At 42.4% G+C, this 16,633-nt stretch overlaps 1 protein-coding gene across 3 annotated transcripts in view; it reads left to right on the top strand.

The window, feature by feature from the left end:
- UGP2 (UDP-glucose pyrophosphorylase 2) overlaps positions 1–16,633 on the top strand; it is a 106,107-nt gene that overhangs the window by 66,193 nt on the left and 23,281 nt on the right. For all 3 annotated transcript variants that reach the window (XM_044289298.1, XM_044289297.1, XM_044289296.1), the window contains exon 4: positions 15,924–16,109. In XM_044289298.1, the coding sequence (XP_044145233.1) occupies positions 15,924–16,109 (186 nt within the window). The remainder of the gene's footprint in view (positions 1–15,923; positions 16,110–16,633) is intronic.

The following is a 16,633-nucleotide window of genomic DNA, read 5'->3' as shown; positions in this document are numbered from 1 at the left end:
TATGCTGTTGTTTATACCTAACCATGGCACGCTCATCAGGATCTGCTTTTGGTGGTTATAATTCCCTTTGTTTTATCTGTTACCATAAGTGAATTTGGCATTTGTGCAGCTTTATTCTGTAACGTAACGGCCGCTGCTCTTGGATTCCTTCCTCGTTCATTTAGGTGGTCAGTGCAGCCCCCGTCTTATTAACCATTGCTCCCTTGCAGATGGTCTCATATTGCGTAAGCATGATCATGAGAAGGTCTATTGTTTTAGGGGTTAGTATGTTTTTTGTTTGTTCTTTGCTGCTGCTCGTTTTATTAACCTTTTATATGGACGGCATGTAGATGCATTGAATACCTCTGAATTACCGTATGGTAAAAATTAGTTTTCTCATTCAGGAGAGGCTGGTAGAGGAGATGAGTCTACAGCGCATGCAGGGGAGATTGTTCCTACTGCGATAACTGTACTGGTGTAATGTTTGGTTTCACTTAGGTTGTAAATCATTCGGTTTCTAAAATATACCAGACACTATTACATAAATGTCCACTGGGTGCCGGTCCCACCTCGAGCAGTGCGCGTCTCTTTCTGTCACTCCTATATACTTAAGTGTCACGCTAGTGGAGGTCATAGGGCTGCCTTTCTCCTAATAGGTGGTCACAGAGAGTAGATCCACACATACCAAGTATTTATTTCATACCCTGCCTAAGACTGGAATGCTGCTTTAAATTGACGTATATTTCAACTCTGAAAACATAAGTTAAACTTTTGGTATGTAGAAAGTCCACACTTCTAGTACATTGCAGTCTTTGTAGAGATCAAGGTTTATCTCCGGTTCTTACTCTTTTACAACCACTTGCTATTTATTAATCTATAGGAGTGAAGGGGGACTAGGTCACAATGCAGATCCCTTTAAATTAAGTCCTGTTCATGCATCCAAAGCCTGAGAATATGTCATGAGTAGACCTCCGAGGACAGGGATGCCACAACAGGGAGGATTCAAGAAGAGGACATCACCTTAGGCTACTTTCACACTGGCGTTTTGGCTTTCTGTTTGTGAGATCCGTTCAGGGCTCTCGCAAGCGGTCCAAAATGGATCAGTTTTGCCCTTAATGCATTCTGAATGGAAAAGGATCCGCTCAGAATGAGCTTTGCCTCCGATCAGTCACCATTCCGCTCTGGGGGCGGACACCAAAACGCTGCCTGCCTTTTGCTGTCCGCCTGACGAAGCAGAGCCAAACGGATCCGTCAATGTAAGTCAATAGGGACAGATCCGTTTTCTGTCACACAATCTGGCACAAGAGAAAACGGATCCTTAACTATCAATGGTGTCCAAGACGGATCCGTCATGGCTATAGACGACATAATACAACCGGATCCGTTCACTTCCTGAGCTGCCGTATCTGTCTCATGTATATGTTCTCTCTTTGGCTTCCAAAACTGCATGCAAAAACCCAAACGTGTGGCCGTACCTTAAGAGTGAAGAAATCTATATATTTTGGGGAATTTTTAAGACTTTGATGGACAGTTAATAATGATTAACTGATTTGTGCCCGTTCGGCTTTGTAATTTGTAATTGAGATGTCATTCAGTATTGTGCAGTAACAGACGCTGAAGAGTATTAGGGAAAACTTTTTTATTAGTGACTTTGTTATAATTTTGTGGTGCTGTATTTCATTTTTTACTTTACTTTACTCACATTTAGGCCTCATGCACACGACCGTTCCATTTTTGCAGTCCGCTAAACACAGACGTGTGCCTTCCGCAGTTTGCGGAACTGAACAGGCGGCCCATTGTAGAAATGCCTATTCTTGTCTGCAAAACGAACAAGAATAGGACATGTTATATTTTTATTTTTTTTGCGGGGCCACGGAACGTAGCAACGGATGCGGACAGCACACGGAGTGCTGTCTGCATCTTTTGTGGCCCTATTGAAGTGAATGGGTCCGCACCCAAGCCGCAAATACTGCAGCTCGGATGCGGACCAGAACAACGGTCGTGTGCATGAGGCCTTAGCTGTATAGTGTCATGCATGCACATGACTTTTGCTTTGCACTAATTCATACTCCATTATATTTAGATTGCAAGATCGGAATCTTCCTTACCCTGGTTATAAGGCTACTTTCACACTAGTGCTTTTACTGGATCCGGCAGGGTTCAGCAAAAACGCTTCCGTTACTAATATTACAACCATCTGCATCCGTTATGAACTGATCCGGTTGTGTTATCTTTAACATGCCCAAGATGGATCCGTTCTTAACTCCATTGAAAGTCGATGGGGGACGGATCCGTTTTCTATTGTGGCAGAGAAAACTGATCCGTCCCCATTGACTTGCATTGTGGGTCATGCCAAATCCATTTTGGTCCGCATCCCAGGATGGAAAGCAAAATACAACATGTTGCGGTTTGCTCTCCGGTCTGGGAACGCAAATAAACGGAACGGAATGCATGTTGGAGCACTCTGTCCTGTTCAGTTCAGTTTTGTCCCCATTGACAATGAATGGGGACAAAACTGAAGCGTTTTTTTCTGGTATTGAGCCCCTATGACGGGTCTCAATACCGGAAAACTAAAACGCAAGTGTGAAAGTAGCCTAAAACTAAATCTTGTGGATCTGAAGGAAACGTTCCCTGGTCATAACGTATTTTCCACTCTGTACTGCTCCTACAATCAAGTGTCTATTACGGTAACTTTTAAATTGCTTACATATGTAGGTTAAAGCTCCTTGCGTGCTGGTTCTGCCTGGAATGAGGGCTGGTTTACGATCTCCTGAGCTGAAATTAATTTGTGGTGTATAGCTTCCCGTATCCATGCCTCACTGCTCCGTTGTTTCTGCAGTAATCAGCAATTGTCACAAATCAAGGACTAAATAAAGACAGAGGGCAGAATAATAGCCTGCCTCTGGAGGCCACCGTAAGCCTTGTTCCACCTGAGAGGACTTGGGAAGCTGACATCAGCGAGAATACTCTCTGTCACTGACATCTTACTGTACAATACAATTCACAGTCTGACATTCCTCTTGGTTCCAGAGCAGAATCGCGATGAGTTTCTACCCTGATAGACCCTCATAAAGTCCTTTTTGACCCTTACATACTTCCTGTCCCATATAGCGGACTTCTAAGAGTGTGAAAAGGGTTGTCCCACCATAAGACCTTTTCCTCTGTCCACAGGATAGGGGCTCAGTATCTGATCAGTGAAGGTCCAGCCACTGGTACCATCACTGATCACAAGAATGAGATGCCAGAGTCAGTGGAGCAGCCGGCACCCATGCACACTGTTGCTCCATTCATTTCTATGGTCCTGCCGTAGAGAAGCGGAGTAGAGCTCAGCTGCCTCTGGCAGTCCCATTGCATTGAATAGAACAGCGACGCCATGCATGGACGCTGCTTCATTGACTCTGGGTCCAGCAGTTGGACCTTCACCGATCAGAAATGTATCCCCTATCATGAGGGGAAGCGATACGTTCTTATGGTGGGACAACCCCTTTAATCCTTGTCTGGCTAGGCAGAGATAATTTCTCTTAACCTAAATGCCCCAAATTGAGCTACATTTTGGGGCCATTAATGGCAAAGTCTAAGTGCACTCACATCGGTATATGTGGGCCAGTGTCCTACCATCAGTGACACTGCTGCTGACTATGCCATTCTTGGGTCAGCACACAGCATGGATATGCACAGGCCATAACGATCAATTTAAGCTGAAAGGAAAAAAAAATGTAAGCATTGAACCTAATTTTCAGCTGTTTTTTGGTAGCTGGCAACTAATGCGGCCGCCATTATAGCTCGCTTCATTTATCGTCTTCCAGAATGTCTAACTTGTAGTATGCCCCTTGCTCCAGTAAGACTGACTATTTAAGCAGTTTTCTCTTCCATGTTCTAAGCCTGTATTGGCGGCCTAGGAATGGCAGGGTACAGCACATTTTTAGAGCACTCGACGGAAGAGGGTTCAGCGTCTTATGTGTACGGGCTGATGCGTCATTGCTCCACCTTCGATAAACCTATGTTAATACAAGTGCAGTAAAACGTTATCTATGTGTCTAATTTGACACATTCAAATGATGTAATAAGAACATGACTGCTACCCGGAAATATAAGTTCCTGGATGTGTTAGCACAGCTGCAAGGATTTTGTGAGGTCACCTCGACCATTGACTCATGGATGATGTGCATGAATTAGTAGGAAATAGTGCAAATAATGATTACGTCTCATTCTCTTTGCTGACTTGGTAGGTTCCTGGAAAGAAAAATATGCAAAAGTAGGTTTATCTAGAGGTATGTCTGTGGGTGTCTTTGTAGGTAAACGTGTGTTCTAGTGGCGCACCCTATGGCCAGAAAAGCCTGCTAATCCTGTATGCAGCAGTCATTTCCATGATTCGGCATGCAGGTAAGTGCATGCACTCATATATTGTGCATAGATAGCATAGATAGATACTATAGATAACAGCTCTGAGTGAGGGTTGACACTCTGCTAACTCAACTGCAGCTTTCCCCTGGAATTAACTGTGCTGTACCAGGAACGTCATGGTATGGGTTTCCATGGCTGATCATCTGCATTCGAGCCATGCATCACCAAGCACAATGCCAAGTGTCAGATGGAGTGGTGTAAAGCACGTCACTACTGGACTCTTGAACGGTGGAAACATGCTTTGCAAGTGTATCATTCAATCTGATGCAACCACTGAGGCCTGTGATTGGCTGCAGCGATCACAGGACCAGGCGGCTTCTTGGTCCTGTAGAGGACCGGAAGCAGTTGAGAACAGAGCAGCAATGGGACCGAGTCTCCAAGGCTGGCCAACCTCTTTAAGCCTACCAAGACGTTTTGACCAATTGTATGCTTCCAACTTTCTGCAAATCCGTTTGGGGAAGGCCCTTTCCTGTTCCTGCATGACTGTGACCCAGTGCGCAAAGTGAGGTTCACAAAGACATGGTTGGGGGACTTTGATGTGCAAAAACTTGAGTGATTTGCACGTTGCCCTGATCACCCCATCCAACACCAATGAAATTATCTAGTGACTGCAAATTAGGCCCTTCCGTCCAACATGAAAGAAACCAGCATAGGCAGGGGAGCTGGAGCCATGAGTCTCATTGGACTCCTCTCCCCCGCAGCACTGCGAGGATCGGTCGGTTAGTACTGTAAAAGTACTGAATGCCAGAAGTGACAGCCTGCTGAAATCAGCCCTCAGCTAGGGCAGCATAACAGAGGTGACAGGTTCCATTGTCTCATCATGGACAATGGGGGCATATCGCTACGATATGCCCCCATTGTCTTATAGGTGCGGGACCCGCACCCATATTGATAATGGAGAATGTCCAGCCACCACCAAGCCGGTTCCCCATAGAAGTGAATGGGAGCGTAGTTCAGTTTGGTCCCCTCTGACAACGACTGGGGACAAAAAGGAAGCGTTTTCCACCAGTTCCCCATAGAAGTGTATGGGGGGGCTCCGTTCTCGATATAGGTGTGGGACCCGCACCTATAAGACAGTGGGGGCATATCCTAGCGATATGCCCCCATTGTCCATGATGAGACAATCCCTTTAATGTCTATTGATTTAGAATGGCACCCCTTTAAAAGCTTGTGTAGGTATAATGTGCAGGTTTCCCAGTAATTTTGTCCATATGGTGTGGATAGATGAGATCTAATCAGTTAAAGGATTTCCAGTAATTGTGGTAAGACTCGGGCAGTGGCTGCACCCAGCAGCCAGTATCTAAGCTTCTTATACTGGTGTGAGTATAGCTGGAGGAGATTTACAATGGTTCATAGATCCATTTAAAGGCTTCAATATGATGAAAGTGAGATAAAGAAGGTGGCTGTGTCTTCTGAATTGCTCTGGGTCTTCCCTGTTATCTCCTTCATCAGTGGGGAAGGACATGTTGATGTTTCTTGTCTGATTATATGACGGGTGTCTTTCGAAGCAGTCAAACAAGTAGTTTAGAGTGAACCTTTCTCAGTAGTCACATGCTTTATGACTTAAAAAAGGCTAGGAAGACCTACTGGTCTTGGATGTCCCCACTGTTTCCTAGAAGTATCATGGGATCTAGTTTAGTTAGTCGTGCAGTCAGTGGTTGAGGTACTTGTTGCATTTGGACTGTAGTAGAATCTGCCTCATTTGTCTGTCTCATATCATCTGTTTGTCTGTTCGTTTTGCTTATGAGTGTCTTATCTGTCTGTATATCCTATCTATCTGTATATCTTGCTTATCTATCTGTCTTAAGGTCCCTGTAGACAGGACTATAGAGCAGGCGATCTTCTCCACGGTATGGGGAGGAGCGATTGTCATGCCATCGCTAATCCCCATAGAGACTCATTATTTGCCAGGAGCAGAACGTGTTTAGACAGCATGATCTGCTGCCGGCAAACAACAGTTTTTGATCCATTACCCGACGAACTAGCGTTTCACTCGTTCTTCTGGAATTTGGCAGCACTTTTATACCACTAGATAATTACTAAGGAGCATTCCTAAGAACACTTGATTCTTGGCCAGTGGAAATGCCTCTTGTCTGTCTATCTATTTTTGTTTCGTTCTCTTATCTCTATATATTTCTATCTGATATGCTTTTATCTATCTAGTCTGTATATCTTCCTTATCTGTCTTACTTGTCTATTATATCTAGATGAAAATATCTAATAGAGGTTTTGTTTGCATGATACCCACTTATACAGGGCTCTCTGTGAACACACCAAAGCCTTGTGTAAGTGTAGCCTATATACTGTACATTGTTTGCAGAGCCTCCTGTGTGTACATTGCAGGTATTCATAATCTACAGCTGTATTGGACCAGATTTTAGCTGGTATGATTAACAATAGTGAGCACTCTAACTGGTATAATAACTAGTAAGAGTGAGCACTCTAACTGGTATAATAACTAGTAAGAGTGAGCACTCTAACTGGTATAATAACTAGTAAGAGTGAGCACTCTAACTGGTATAATAACTAGTAAGTGTGAGCACTCTAACTGGTATAATAACTAGTAAGTGTGAGCACTCTGTTATAACTAGTAAGTGTCATCACTCTGTTATAACTAGTAAGAGTGAGCACTCTGTTATAACTAGTAAGTGTGAGCACTCTGTTATAACTAGTAAGTGTGAGCACTCTGTTATAACTAGTAAGTGTGAGCACTCTGTTATAACTAGTAAGTGTGAGCACTCTGTTATAACTAGTAAGTGTGAGCACTCTGTTATAACTAGTAAGTGTGAGCACTCTGTTATAACTAGTAAGTGTGAGCACTCTGTTATAACTAGTAAGTGTGAGCACTCTGTTATAACTAGTAAGTGTGAGCACTCTGTTATAACTAGTAAGTGTGAGCACTCTGTTATAACTAGTAAGTGTGAGCACTCTGTTATAACTAGTAAGTGTGAGCACTCTGTTATAACTAGTAAGTGTGAGCACTCTGTTATAACTAGTAAGTGTGAGCACTCTGTTATAACTAGTAAGTGTGAGCACTCTGTTATAACTAGTAAGTGTGAGCACTCTGTTATAACTAGTAAGTGTGAGCACTCTGTTATAACTAGTAAGTGTGAGCACTCTGTTATAACTAGTAAGTGTGAGCACTCTGTTATAACTAGTAAGTGTGAGCACTCTGTTATAACTAGTAAGTGTGAGCACTCTAACTGGTATAATAACTAGTAAGAGTGAGCACTCTGTTATAACTAGTAAGTGTGAACACTCTAACTGGTATAATAACTAGTAAGAGTGAGCACTCTAACTGGTATAATAACTAGTAAGTGTGAGCACTCTAACTGGTATAATAACTAGTAAGAGTGAGCACTCTAACTGGTATAATAACTAGTAAGAGTGAGCACTCTGTTATAATAACTTAATAACTAGTAAGTGTGAGCACAGTGTTATAATAACTAGTAAGAGTGAACACTCTAACTGGTATAATTAATAAGTGTGAGCACTCTCACTGGTATAACTAATCAGAGTGAGCAGTATATGCCTTATTTGTCTCCGATTTCCATCATCTTTACATTAGTCTCTGACTTCACTTCCTGTATTAATGAATGTCTTTAAATTACAAATAATGATTAATAAAACTGAGCAAGGCTAATCCCAAAAAAATAAAATAAAAATTACAAATAATGCTACTTTCACACTAGCCCTTTCCATTTCCGCTATTGAGATCCGTCATAGGATCTCAATAGCGGTGGAAAACGCTTCCTTTTTGTCCCCATTCATTGTCAGTGGGGACCAAACTGAACTGAACTAAACGGAGTGCACCAGAATGGATTCCGTTCTGTTTGGTTGCGTCCCCATCGCGGACAGAATAATGCTGCAAGCACAATAGAGAACGGATCCGTCCCCCATTGACTTTCAATGGTTTTCATGATGGATCCGTCTTGGCTATTTTAAAGATAACACAACCGGATCCGTTCATAACAGATGCAGGCGGTTGTATTATCAGAACGGAAGCGTTTTTGCTGATCCATGACGGATCCAGCAAAAACACTGGTGTGAAAGTAGCCTAAGCCGTGTAAAATGGTAATTGTATGTGTGAAGTAGTTGGGAATATGTGACTTTGCCGAAATTTCGTTGTTACGGGATCAATCGCAGATTTTCACAGTGCCTTCTTATTAGTGAATTGGATTTCGGAAAGTATTCGGTGTAATTATTACAAAATGTCAGATTTCCATACTGTTACTTAACCCCTTAGGGACTTAGGGCGTACCAGTACGCCCTGTTTCCCGAGTCCTTAAGGACCCAGGGCGTACCGGTACGTCCTGTTTAGTTTTGATCACTGCCGCATGGCCGGCAGTGATCGGAACAGGGTGCCTGTTGAAATCATTCAGCAGGCACCCTTTGACAATGCCTAGGGGGGCACCGTGTGACCCCCCCCCCCGCATTGCCGATCGCTACAAACCGCAGGTCAGTTCAGACCTGCGTTTTTTAGCACTTATGCAAGTTTCTGATCCCTGCGGTCCCTTGCTTTGTTAGTGGAAAAAAATGGATTAAAATAGAAAATTTGGCAAAAAATTGAAATTCAGAAATTTCATCTCGATTTGCCATCAACTCTTGGGGAACACCTAAAGGATTAATAATGTTTGTAATCAGTTTTGAATACCTTGAGGGGTGTAGTTTCTAGAATGGGGTCACTTTTGGGTGGTTTCTATTATGTAAGCCTCACAAAGTGACTTCAGACCTGAACTGGTCCCTAAAAAGTGGGTTTTTGAAAATGTTCAACATTTGCATCTAAATTTCTAAGCCTTGTAACGTCCCTAAAAAAATAAAATGGCATTCCCAAAATGATCCAAACATGAAGTAGACATATGGGGAATGTAAACTAATAGCTATTTTTGGAGGTATTACTATGTATTATAGAAGTAGAGAAATTTGCAATTTTTCACAAATTTTTGGTAAATTGGGTATTTTTTTATAAATAAAAATGAAATTTTTTTAACATCATTTTGCCAGTGTCATGAAGTACAATATGTGGCGGAAAAAAAATCGCAGAATGGCCTTGATAAGTAAAAACGTTTTAAAGTTGTCACCACATAAAGTGACACTGGTCAGATTTGCAAAAAATGGCCAAGTCCTTAAGGTGAAATAGGGCTGAGTCCTTAAGGGGTTAACATTTGCTGTGTCCTAGATTCGATAAAGTTTTCACGATGTTCCTATGTGGGCGATAGTCAAGGTTTACTCTGTTAATAATTGTTCAGGGTCAACATAAAAAGTGATGGATAAAATATTTATTTTGGATCACCAGGAGAGATAAAACGTTGGAACATGAGCGACCTGAAGTGGTCTGTGAACCTGCCTACACTTTATACATTGTGTAATATCTTGGTATAATTCCTTTTCATCTGGTGTCATCTCACACAAAGCCTTTTAATATGAGATTTTGCAGGTAACATTGCTTACTGTTTTCCATGCAGCGACGACTTTGGAAATTTGTAGCATTAGGTGGCCATTCAGATGAATGCATTGCATGGAAGGGTCAAATCTACTAGATTGAGAGTAGATCCATATCCATTCCATAAGGCATAAAATATGGACAAGGATTGTGCTGACCAAATATCATATAGTCATACAAGAATATAGAAGAGTCTACAGGAGATCAGCTCACTATAAAATGCTGTCATACAATTTTGTAGCCATCACTTTGTTTTCTTGCTCAGTCATCCGATATATCTGCTCCACCTTCTGGCCTTCTGAGTGTCCACGTTGTGCTTCAGTTGGTTCCATGTATAAAACTATCACAATTTCCATGCTATAAGAGTTCCGGAGGTAAAAGAAAGACCCAGTAGTCCTAAATGTTTGGTCATGAAGGCTTAAATATTCCAATAGAGGCTTGATGGACAACTACTCTATGGGCCAGCATTGATTCCATGGACAGTCACCCATCTCGTGCTCTGCAGTCCAATAGCGCTGAAATGGGGAGAATCTGACTGGTGTTCACTTTGTTGATTATTTCTTATGGGTTTTACCTTTTGGGTTCCCCAATCTTTAGGCTTGTGTCTGCTTCGAGCAAGTAATTATACCACCAGCAAAGATGTTAAACCAACCTAATTTAGTTTTCTCCGTCTCTAATTTGTTTTCTGAGAAGGCAGAACATACAGAAAGTCCCTCTGCTGTGATTTTGCATCTCCTGCACAGACAAATAGACTCTTTGAAGTTTTGAGGCTCCTCCGTCGGTGCCTGCTCATATGGCAATGTGTATCGCTATGCTAGCTCAAATATATTTCTTTTTTTTTTTCTTTTTTTTATTAAACCACTATGTGAGAAGTCACTGGAGATAATTCCGTGAAATGTTTGGTATTGAATCAGGATATGAAATCCTTCTGCATTCACTTAGGCTTGAGGTTTTGTAAAATTAACAATGATATCACATCCTCTTATTATCAAATACAGTGTATTCTTGCATACCATTTCTATTTTCTCCGTTTCTTTTTTTCCTTAGTAGATAATAAACTTAAAACATACATTTTACAATTATTTCCAATCAGCCAATGCATTTTCCCTAAGTTCTCTGTCTAGCGTTGTATCAGGTAGTATAGCCCCTCTCATCCATCAGACCCAAGGTACCCCGAGCCGACAATAGGGCTTGTCGCATTCTTGAGGTTGCGTACATAGTGACTCGCACCAAAGACCCCAGACTATAAAATTTTTGTGGCTTATTACGATGTTTAAACACTAGTACTAAATATGGTAAGATCTGGTTAATTTGAGATTTCCACATGGTCAGAGTTGGTGTATTAGGACTATACCACCTCAAAGCAATACATTTCCTTGCCATAAACAGTGCCTCCGTTGAAAATATGGTCATATAGTGATCCCAATTTTCTTCGTTTAATATGGCAGGCAGATCTCAGGGATACAATCCACCCGTGTCGGCAACAAAGAAGAAAATCAGTAACTTCCTTCCAAAATTTAGTTATCTGGTTGCAGCTTCACATCATATGCCAGAAATCTGCTTCCAGTTCACCACATCGCGGGCATGCCGTGGATGCGGCTCTGCCCATTCTAAACATCCTAGTTGGTGTTAAATATGTCTGATGCACGATATAAAGTTGGGTTATTTTGTTGTTAATACATGTCAGTGTGATTCTAATAGTCGATATGGACTCTTCTGTGAGTGTGGGGATCAATCTTTTACATTTATCTATCACTGGAAGGGGATTTGTCTTGATCTTTAAACCTATTAGGTGTGAGTAGATTGCCGATACTAATCCCCTGGGACCCTGGGTTTTGGCAACTCCTATAAGTAGATATTTGGAGATTCTAGTGCTGTTGGCTGGGTACTTACTCTGCAAGGCTGCCCTAAGTTGTAAATATGAAAAGAAAAGAGAGCGAGGGATATTGTTATACTTTTATGACAAAGTCTCAAATATCATTATTGCTCCTTTATCATATACATCTCCCAAGGGTATTTGCCCCCGCTGTTTTCCATCTATTTGCTCCCATTACCACCTGTACCTGTGGTAAAGATAGGTTATCCCATAAAGGTATGTCCAAAACTACTTCAGTGAAGTTGGCCAATGTTTTAGCCTCCTTCCAACACCGTCTGGCCCAGTTTGTGTATAGGCAACAATGGTCTCTGGAATTTTGGGGACCTCTCCAAAACCGACCAGAAAGTGCTACAGTTTAGGTATAGTGATAAAAAGTACTCTGAGGTAGGCAGGTCTTCTGTTGTATACCATGTATTAAGAAGCTTTAACTGACCAGCTAAATAATATATAAAAAAGTCTGGTAAAGCCATACCTCCTTCCGTTTAGGGACGTTTCAGTGTATCCAAACTGAGTTTAGCCCATGACCTGCCCCAAGTGAAGGTTCCAGTCATAGAGTCTAATTCTTTAAATATAGATTTGGGTATGTGTGTTTCTGAGTGCTGAACTGCATACAGGACTTTACGGAGTATTATTTTTATTTGGTTGATGGGTCCTGCCATTGATATGGGTAGCGGTTTCCAACTTTTAAATTTATTCTGTATGTGATCAATTAAGGGGCAGATATGGAGTGATATAGCTCGAGAGTATTGTTTAGTGATCTTGACTCCTAAGTATTTAAATGTGTCCACTACTTTTAATTGGGCAGCATGGGAAGGACCTTTCCAATCTGACCTACCCAGAGGCATGTAAACAGATTTTTCCCAGTTGATTCTCTGACCTGAATAGTCCCCAAACTCATCAATCAGGGCCACCGCACCACTGAGAGACGAATCAGGTGATGACCTGTATAGGATCATGTCATCTGCATATAGTCAAATCCAGACTTCCCTCTATCCCATGGTCACTCCATGTATAGCGTTACTATTTCTCACTCTAATGGCCAGAGTCTCAACTTGCCAGGGCAAATAAGAGTGGTGACAGGGGACATCCTTGTCTTGTCCCTCAATACAGAGGGAAGCTTTCTGACAATTCTCTGTTTATTAGTAGCCTGCTTACCGGATTGCTATGAAGGATACTAGTCCACCTAAGGAATTGTGGGCCAAATCCCTGTAAGCATCCAATTACGTATGGCCACTCTATTGAGTCAAATGCCTTAGCAGCATCAAGTGATGCCAAGGGCCAGTGCACATTCAGGGAGTAGCCCATCTGTGTGACCACCTGGACCCTTCTTATTATTCTCAGTGGTGGATTTTCCCGGCATAAAACCTGTTTGGTCTTGATGAACTAATGACAGGATTACCTGGTTAAGGCGAGTCACCAATATTCTGGTCTGGATTTTATCATCTACGTTTAACAGAGCTACATTTAACAGAGCATGTCTGGCATAAACCTCCTTAGGAAGCCCGTCTGGGCCTGGAGATTTCCCATTGTTAAGGTCTGTTATGGCTTGTAACACTTCTTCTAAGCCAGGCATGCTCAACCTGCGGCCCTCCAGCTGTTGTAAAACTACAACTCCCAGCATGCCCGAACAGCCTACAGTAGGGCATTGTGGGAGTTGTAGTTTTTCAACAGCTGGAGGGCAGCAGGTTGAGAATGCCTGTTCTAAGCTAATAGGATGATCTAGTTGGTCCCTTTGTGTTGCAGTAAGTTTAGGGAATGGGATGCCGTCTAAGTATGAATCTATCTCTGATTCAGATACTGTTATGCTGGATCTGTATAGATTTTGGTAGAAACGTGTGAAGATTCGAACAATTGCCTCCTGAGTATTGGATTCCTGCCTCATATGGTCTCTAATTGCTAGAATCGCTGAGGAGGGAGAGTCATGTCTGATCAGTTGAGCAAGTAGCTTAGCTGATTAGTTGCCTAATTCAAAAGCTGTTGGTGTCAGGAAAAATAATTTTCGGTCAGCTTTGTCTTTAAATACCGCGAGATATTGTCTGCCCGCCTGGAGCCAAGCCATCCTAGCGATATGCCCCCATTGTCTGGGATGGGGATACCCCTTTAACTTTCTCTACATGATAAATGCCACTTGCTTTAAATACACAGGAATTGGTTGGATTGTGCAATAGTTCTCTTTAGAATTTTAGTTTTCTAGTAAATCTAGAAGAAACCTGGTGGTAATGATTGAGGTTTTGGTTAATAGGGTTGGTGCTTGGGTTACGGTATCTGTTGAGTAATGGAACAGTTGGATCAGGTTTTTTCACTTACTCCCTGTCTGCAGGAAACATTTTTTTTTACTGACTCATAGATTTGTCGTCTTTGTGTAATTGGGAAATATTAGCAGGGTGTGACAGCAATAGGTCTTTGAAGTGAGAGGAGAGTGTGCGTACTTACTGATCTTGTGCGATAGGCAGTTACCCCATGGAGAGGATATCACTCTGTATAGCACAGCTCTACTCACTTACCTCCAGTAACACTGAGCCCCACAGATATGGGCTGCACCAGAAGACTGATCAAGCTGTGTGCATCTGCTCGAATTTCCGTCTGACTGAGCAATTGCTCTGTAGGAAAAGTGAATGGAAACATGATTTTTTTCAACCTTGCTGTGCCCCTATCTTATTCGTCAGGGAAAGAAATTCTCTATTGATTACAATGACCCATAGCAGCCTACACCTCTAATTTCTGTAAGACTTAGGCCTCTTGCACACAAACTTTTCTGTTTACGTTCCTTTTTTTGCATTCCGTATACAGATCTGCAAAAAAAAAACCCAGAAGGTACTTCGTATGCCTTCCATTTCCGTATTTCCGTTCCGCATAACGGACAAGGATAGTATTGTTCTATCTGGGGCCAGCTGTTCCGTTCCGCAAAAAACGTAATGCACACAGACGTCATCCGTATTTGTGGACTGGAAAATACTGAAAAAAGCCATACGGTCGTGTGGAAGAGGCCTCAGGAGAAATGTCCCAAGGCCTTAAAGCGGTTGTTCACCCCCATGTACCCCAAGCGTCACGTGACACACAAGGTACATGTCACCACGGCAGCTAGGTAACCTCATCAAACCAGATGTTGATGTGCTACAGTAGTGGCGGAGGGAGCAAAGGAGCTGGAACCAAGCGGTGGGGATCAGGTAAGTGTGGTTCCCTCCGCAGGTCCTGCTACGCTTTAAAGGGCATCTGTCAGCAGATTTGTACCTATGACACTGGCAGCTGAAGACATCTGTGTTGGTCCCATGTTCATGTGTGCCTGTATTGCTGAGAAAAATTGTTTTAATATATGCAAATGACCTCTAGGAGCAGCGGGGGGCGTTTCCTTTTCACCAACAGGCTCCACTTTCTCTGCAACTGCTGCGCCCTCTCCACTTTAATTGACGGGGTCAGGAGTGATGACGTTTTCATTGCCTGGTCCTGTCACTCAAAGTGCAGAGGGCGCAGCAGTCGCAGAGAGAGCAGAACATCTAGGTGTAACGGCAACGCCCCCATTGCTCCTAGAGGCTTATTTGCATATACTCAAACATCATTTGCCACAGATGCCAAGCTCAGATGTAACAGGTCATCTAGTTTCATAGGTACAAATCTGCTGAGATGCCCTTTAAGTTTCCAGGTTGTCTCACCGCTGAGTGGCATAATGGTCATTTGTGATCGGGGGAAAATGAAGCATTAAACAGTTTATACTTGAATCAATGGATTGTCCTTATGATCAATGGATCTGCTGGAGAAACCATATATGCACCTCCTCTCCATTTCTGGCTAATAGAGAGGGGGTCATGAATAGGGGGTCCCCTTCTGTCAACTTAGAATTTCCTAATAAGGTGTTTGTAAATGGGTTTCCTAAACCAGACAACATCTTTAAAGTGGTATCCCAAGGTTTTACTTTTGACGGCCTTTTGTCAGGATAGGCCATCAATATCTGATTGGCGGGGGTCCGACATCCTGCACCTTTACTGACCAGCTGTTTCAGGTTCCCATTAAATGTTTTGCCTTCCTTGGCTGATTGGCCCCATCAGTTGCTGGGTCTGTAAATAGGGGATAGAATTTTTCAATTAGACTTGAGGTGTGGGTACAAATGGTCCATTCACCCCAACCTCTCATTGGATAATTATATATGTGTTACTATTCATATGTTTGTATGAACTGTAAGTAGCTATTCTATAAATTGTCCTTTTCCATTTATTTTTTTTAAAGATTCAGCCATACGAGAAGATAAAGGCCAGAGGCCTACCAGATAACATCTCATCTGTCCTCAACAAGCTGGTCGTCGTCAAGCTTAATGGAGGTTTGGGAACCAGCATGGGCTGTAAGGGCCCGAAAAGTCTGATAGGAGTTCGGAATGAGAACACCTTCCTCGATCTTACTGTGAAACAAATAGAGGTGAGCACCTGCGTATGTCATGTATTCTCATCACTCTCTTTCTAGGGTAGACCTGAAAATGTCATTTCCCTACCTCTGACTCAGTGACCGAAAACAGAATGAGATGATTTGCAAATCTCATAGACCTATATTTTATTCACAGTAGATAACAGAACACATATCAGATGTTGAGACATTTTACCATTTCATTAAAAAAATTTACTCATTTAGATTTTGATGGCAGCAACAAATTAAAAAAAAAGTTGGGACAGGGCCATGTCTACCATTGTGTAGCATCCCCTCTTCTTTTAACAACACTCTGTAAACACCTAGGAAGTGAGGAGAACAATTGCTGGAGAGGAATGTTGTCCCGTTCTTTGTCTGTTGTAGGTTTGTAGCTGCTCTGGGTCTTCTGTGCTGGATTTTTTATTTCATGATTCACTACAGTAATTGGTGAAAGGTCTGGACTACAGGCAGCCAGTTCAGCACCCGGACTCTTCTTCTGCATCCAATATTGACTGTCGGCCTTGTCCGTTGCGCACTTG

The sequence above is a fragment of the Bufo gargarizans genome, chromosome 4 (assembly GCF_014858855.1).
Source record: "Bufo gargarizans isolate SCDJY-AF-19 chromosome 4, ASM1485885v1, whole genome shotgun sequence".
Lineage (NCBI taxonomy): Eukaryota > Metazoa > Chordata > Amphibia > Anura > Bufonidae > Bufo > Bufo gargarizans.
Note: the sequence above shows the minus strand (reverse complement) of the source record. Positions and strands in the feature narration are given on the sequence as shown.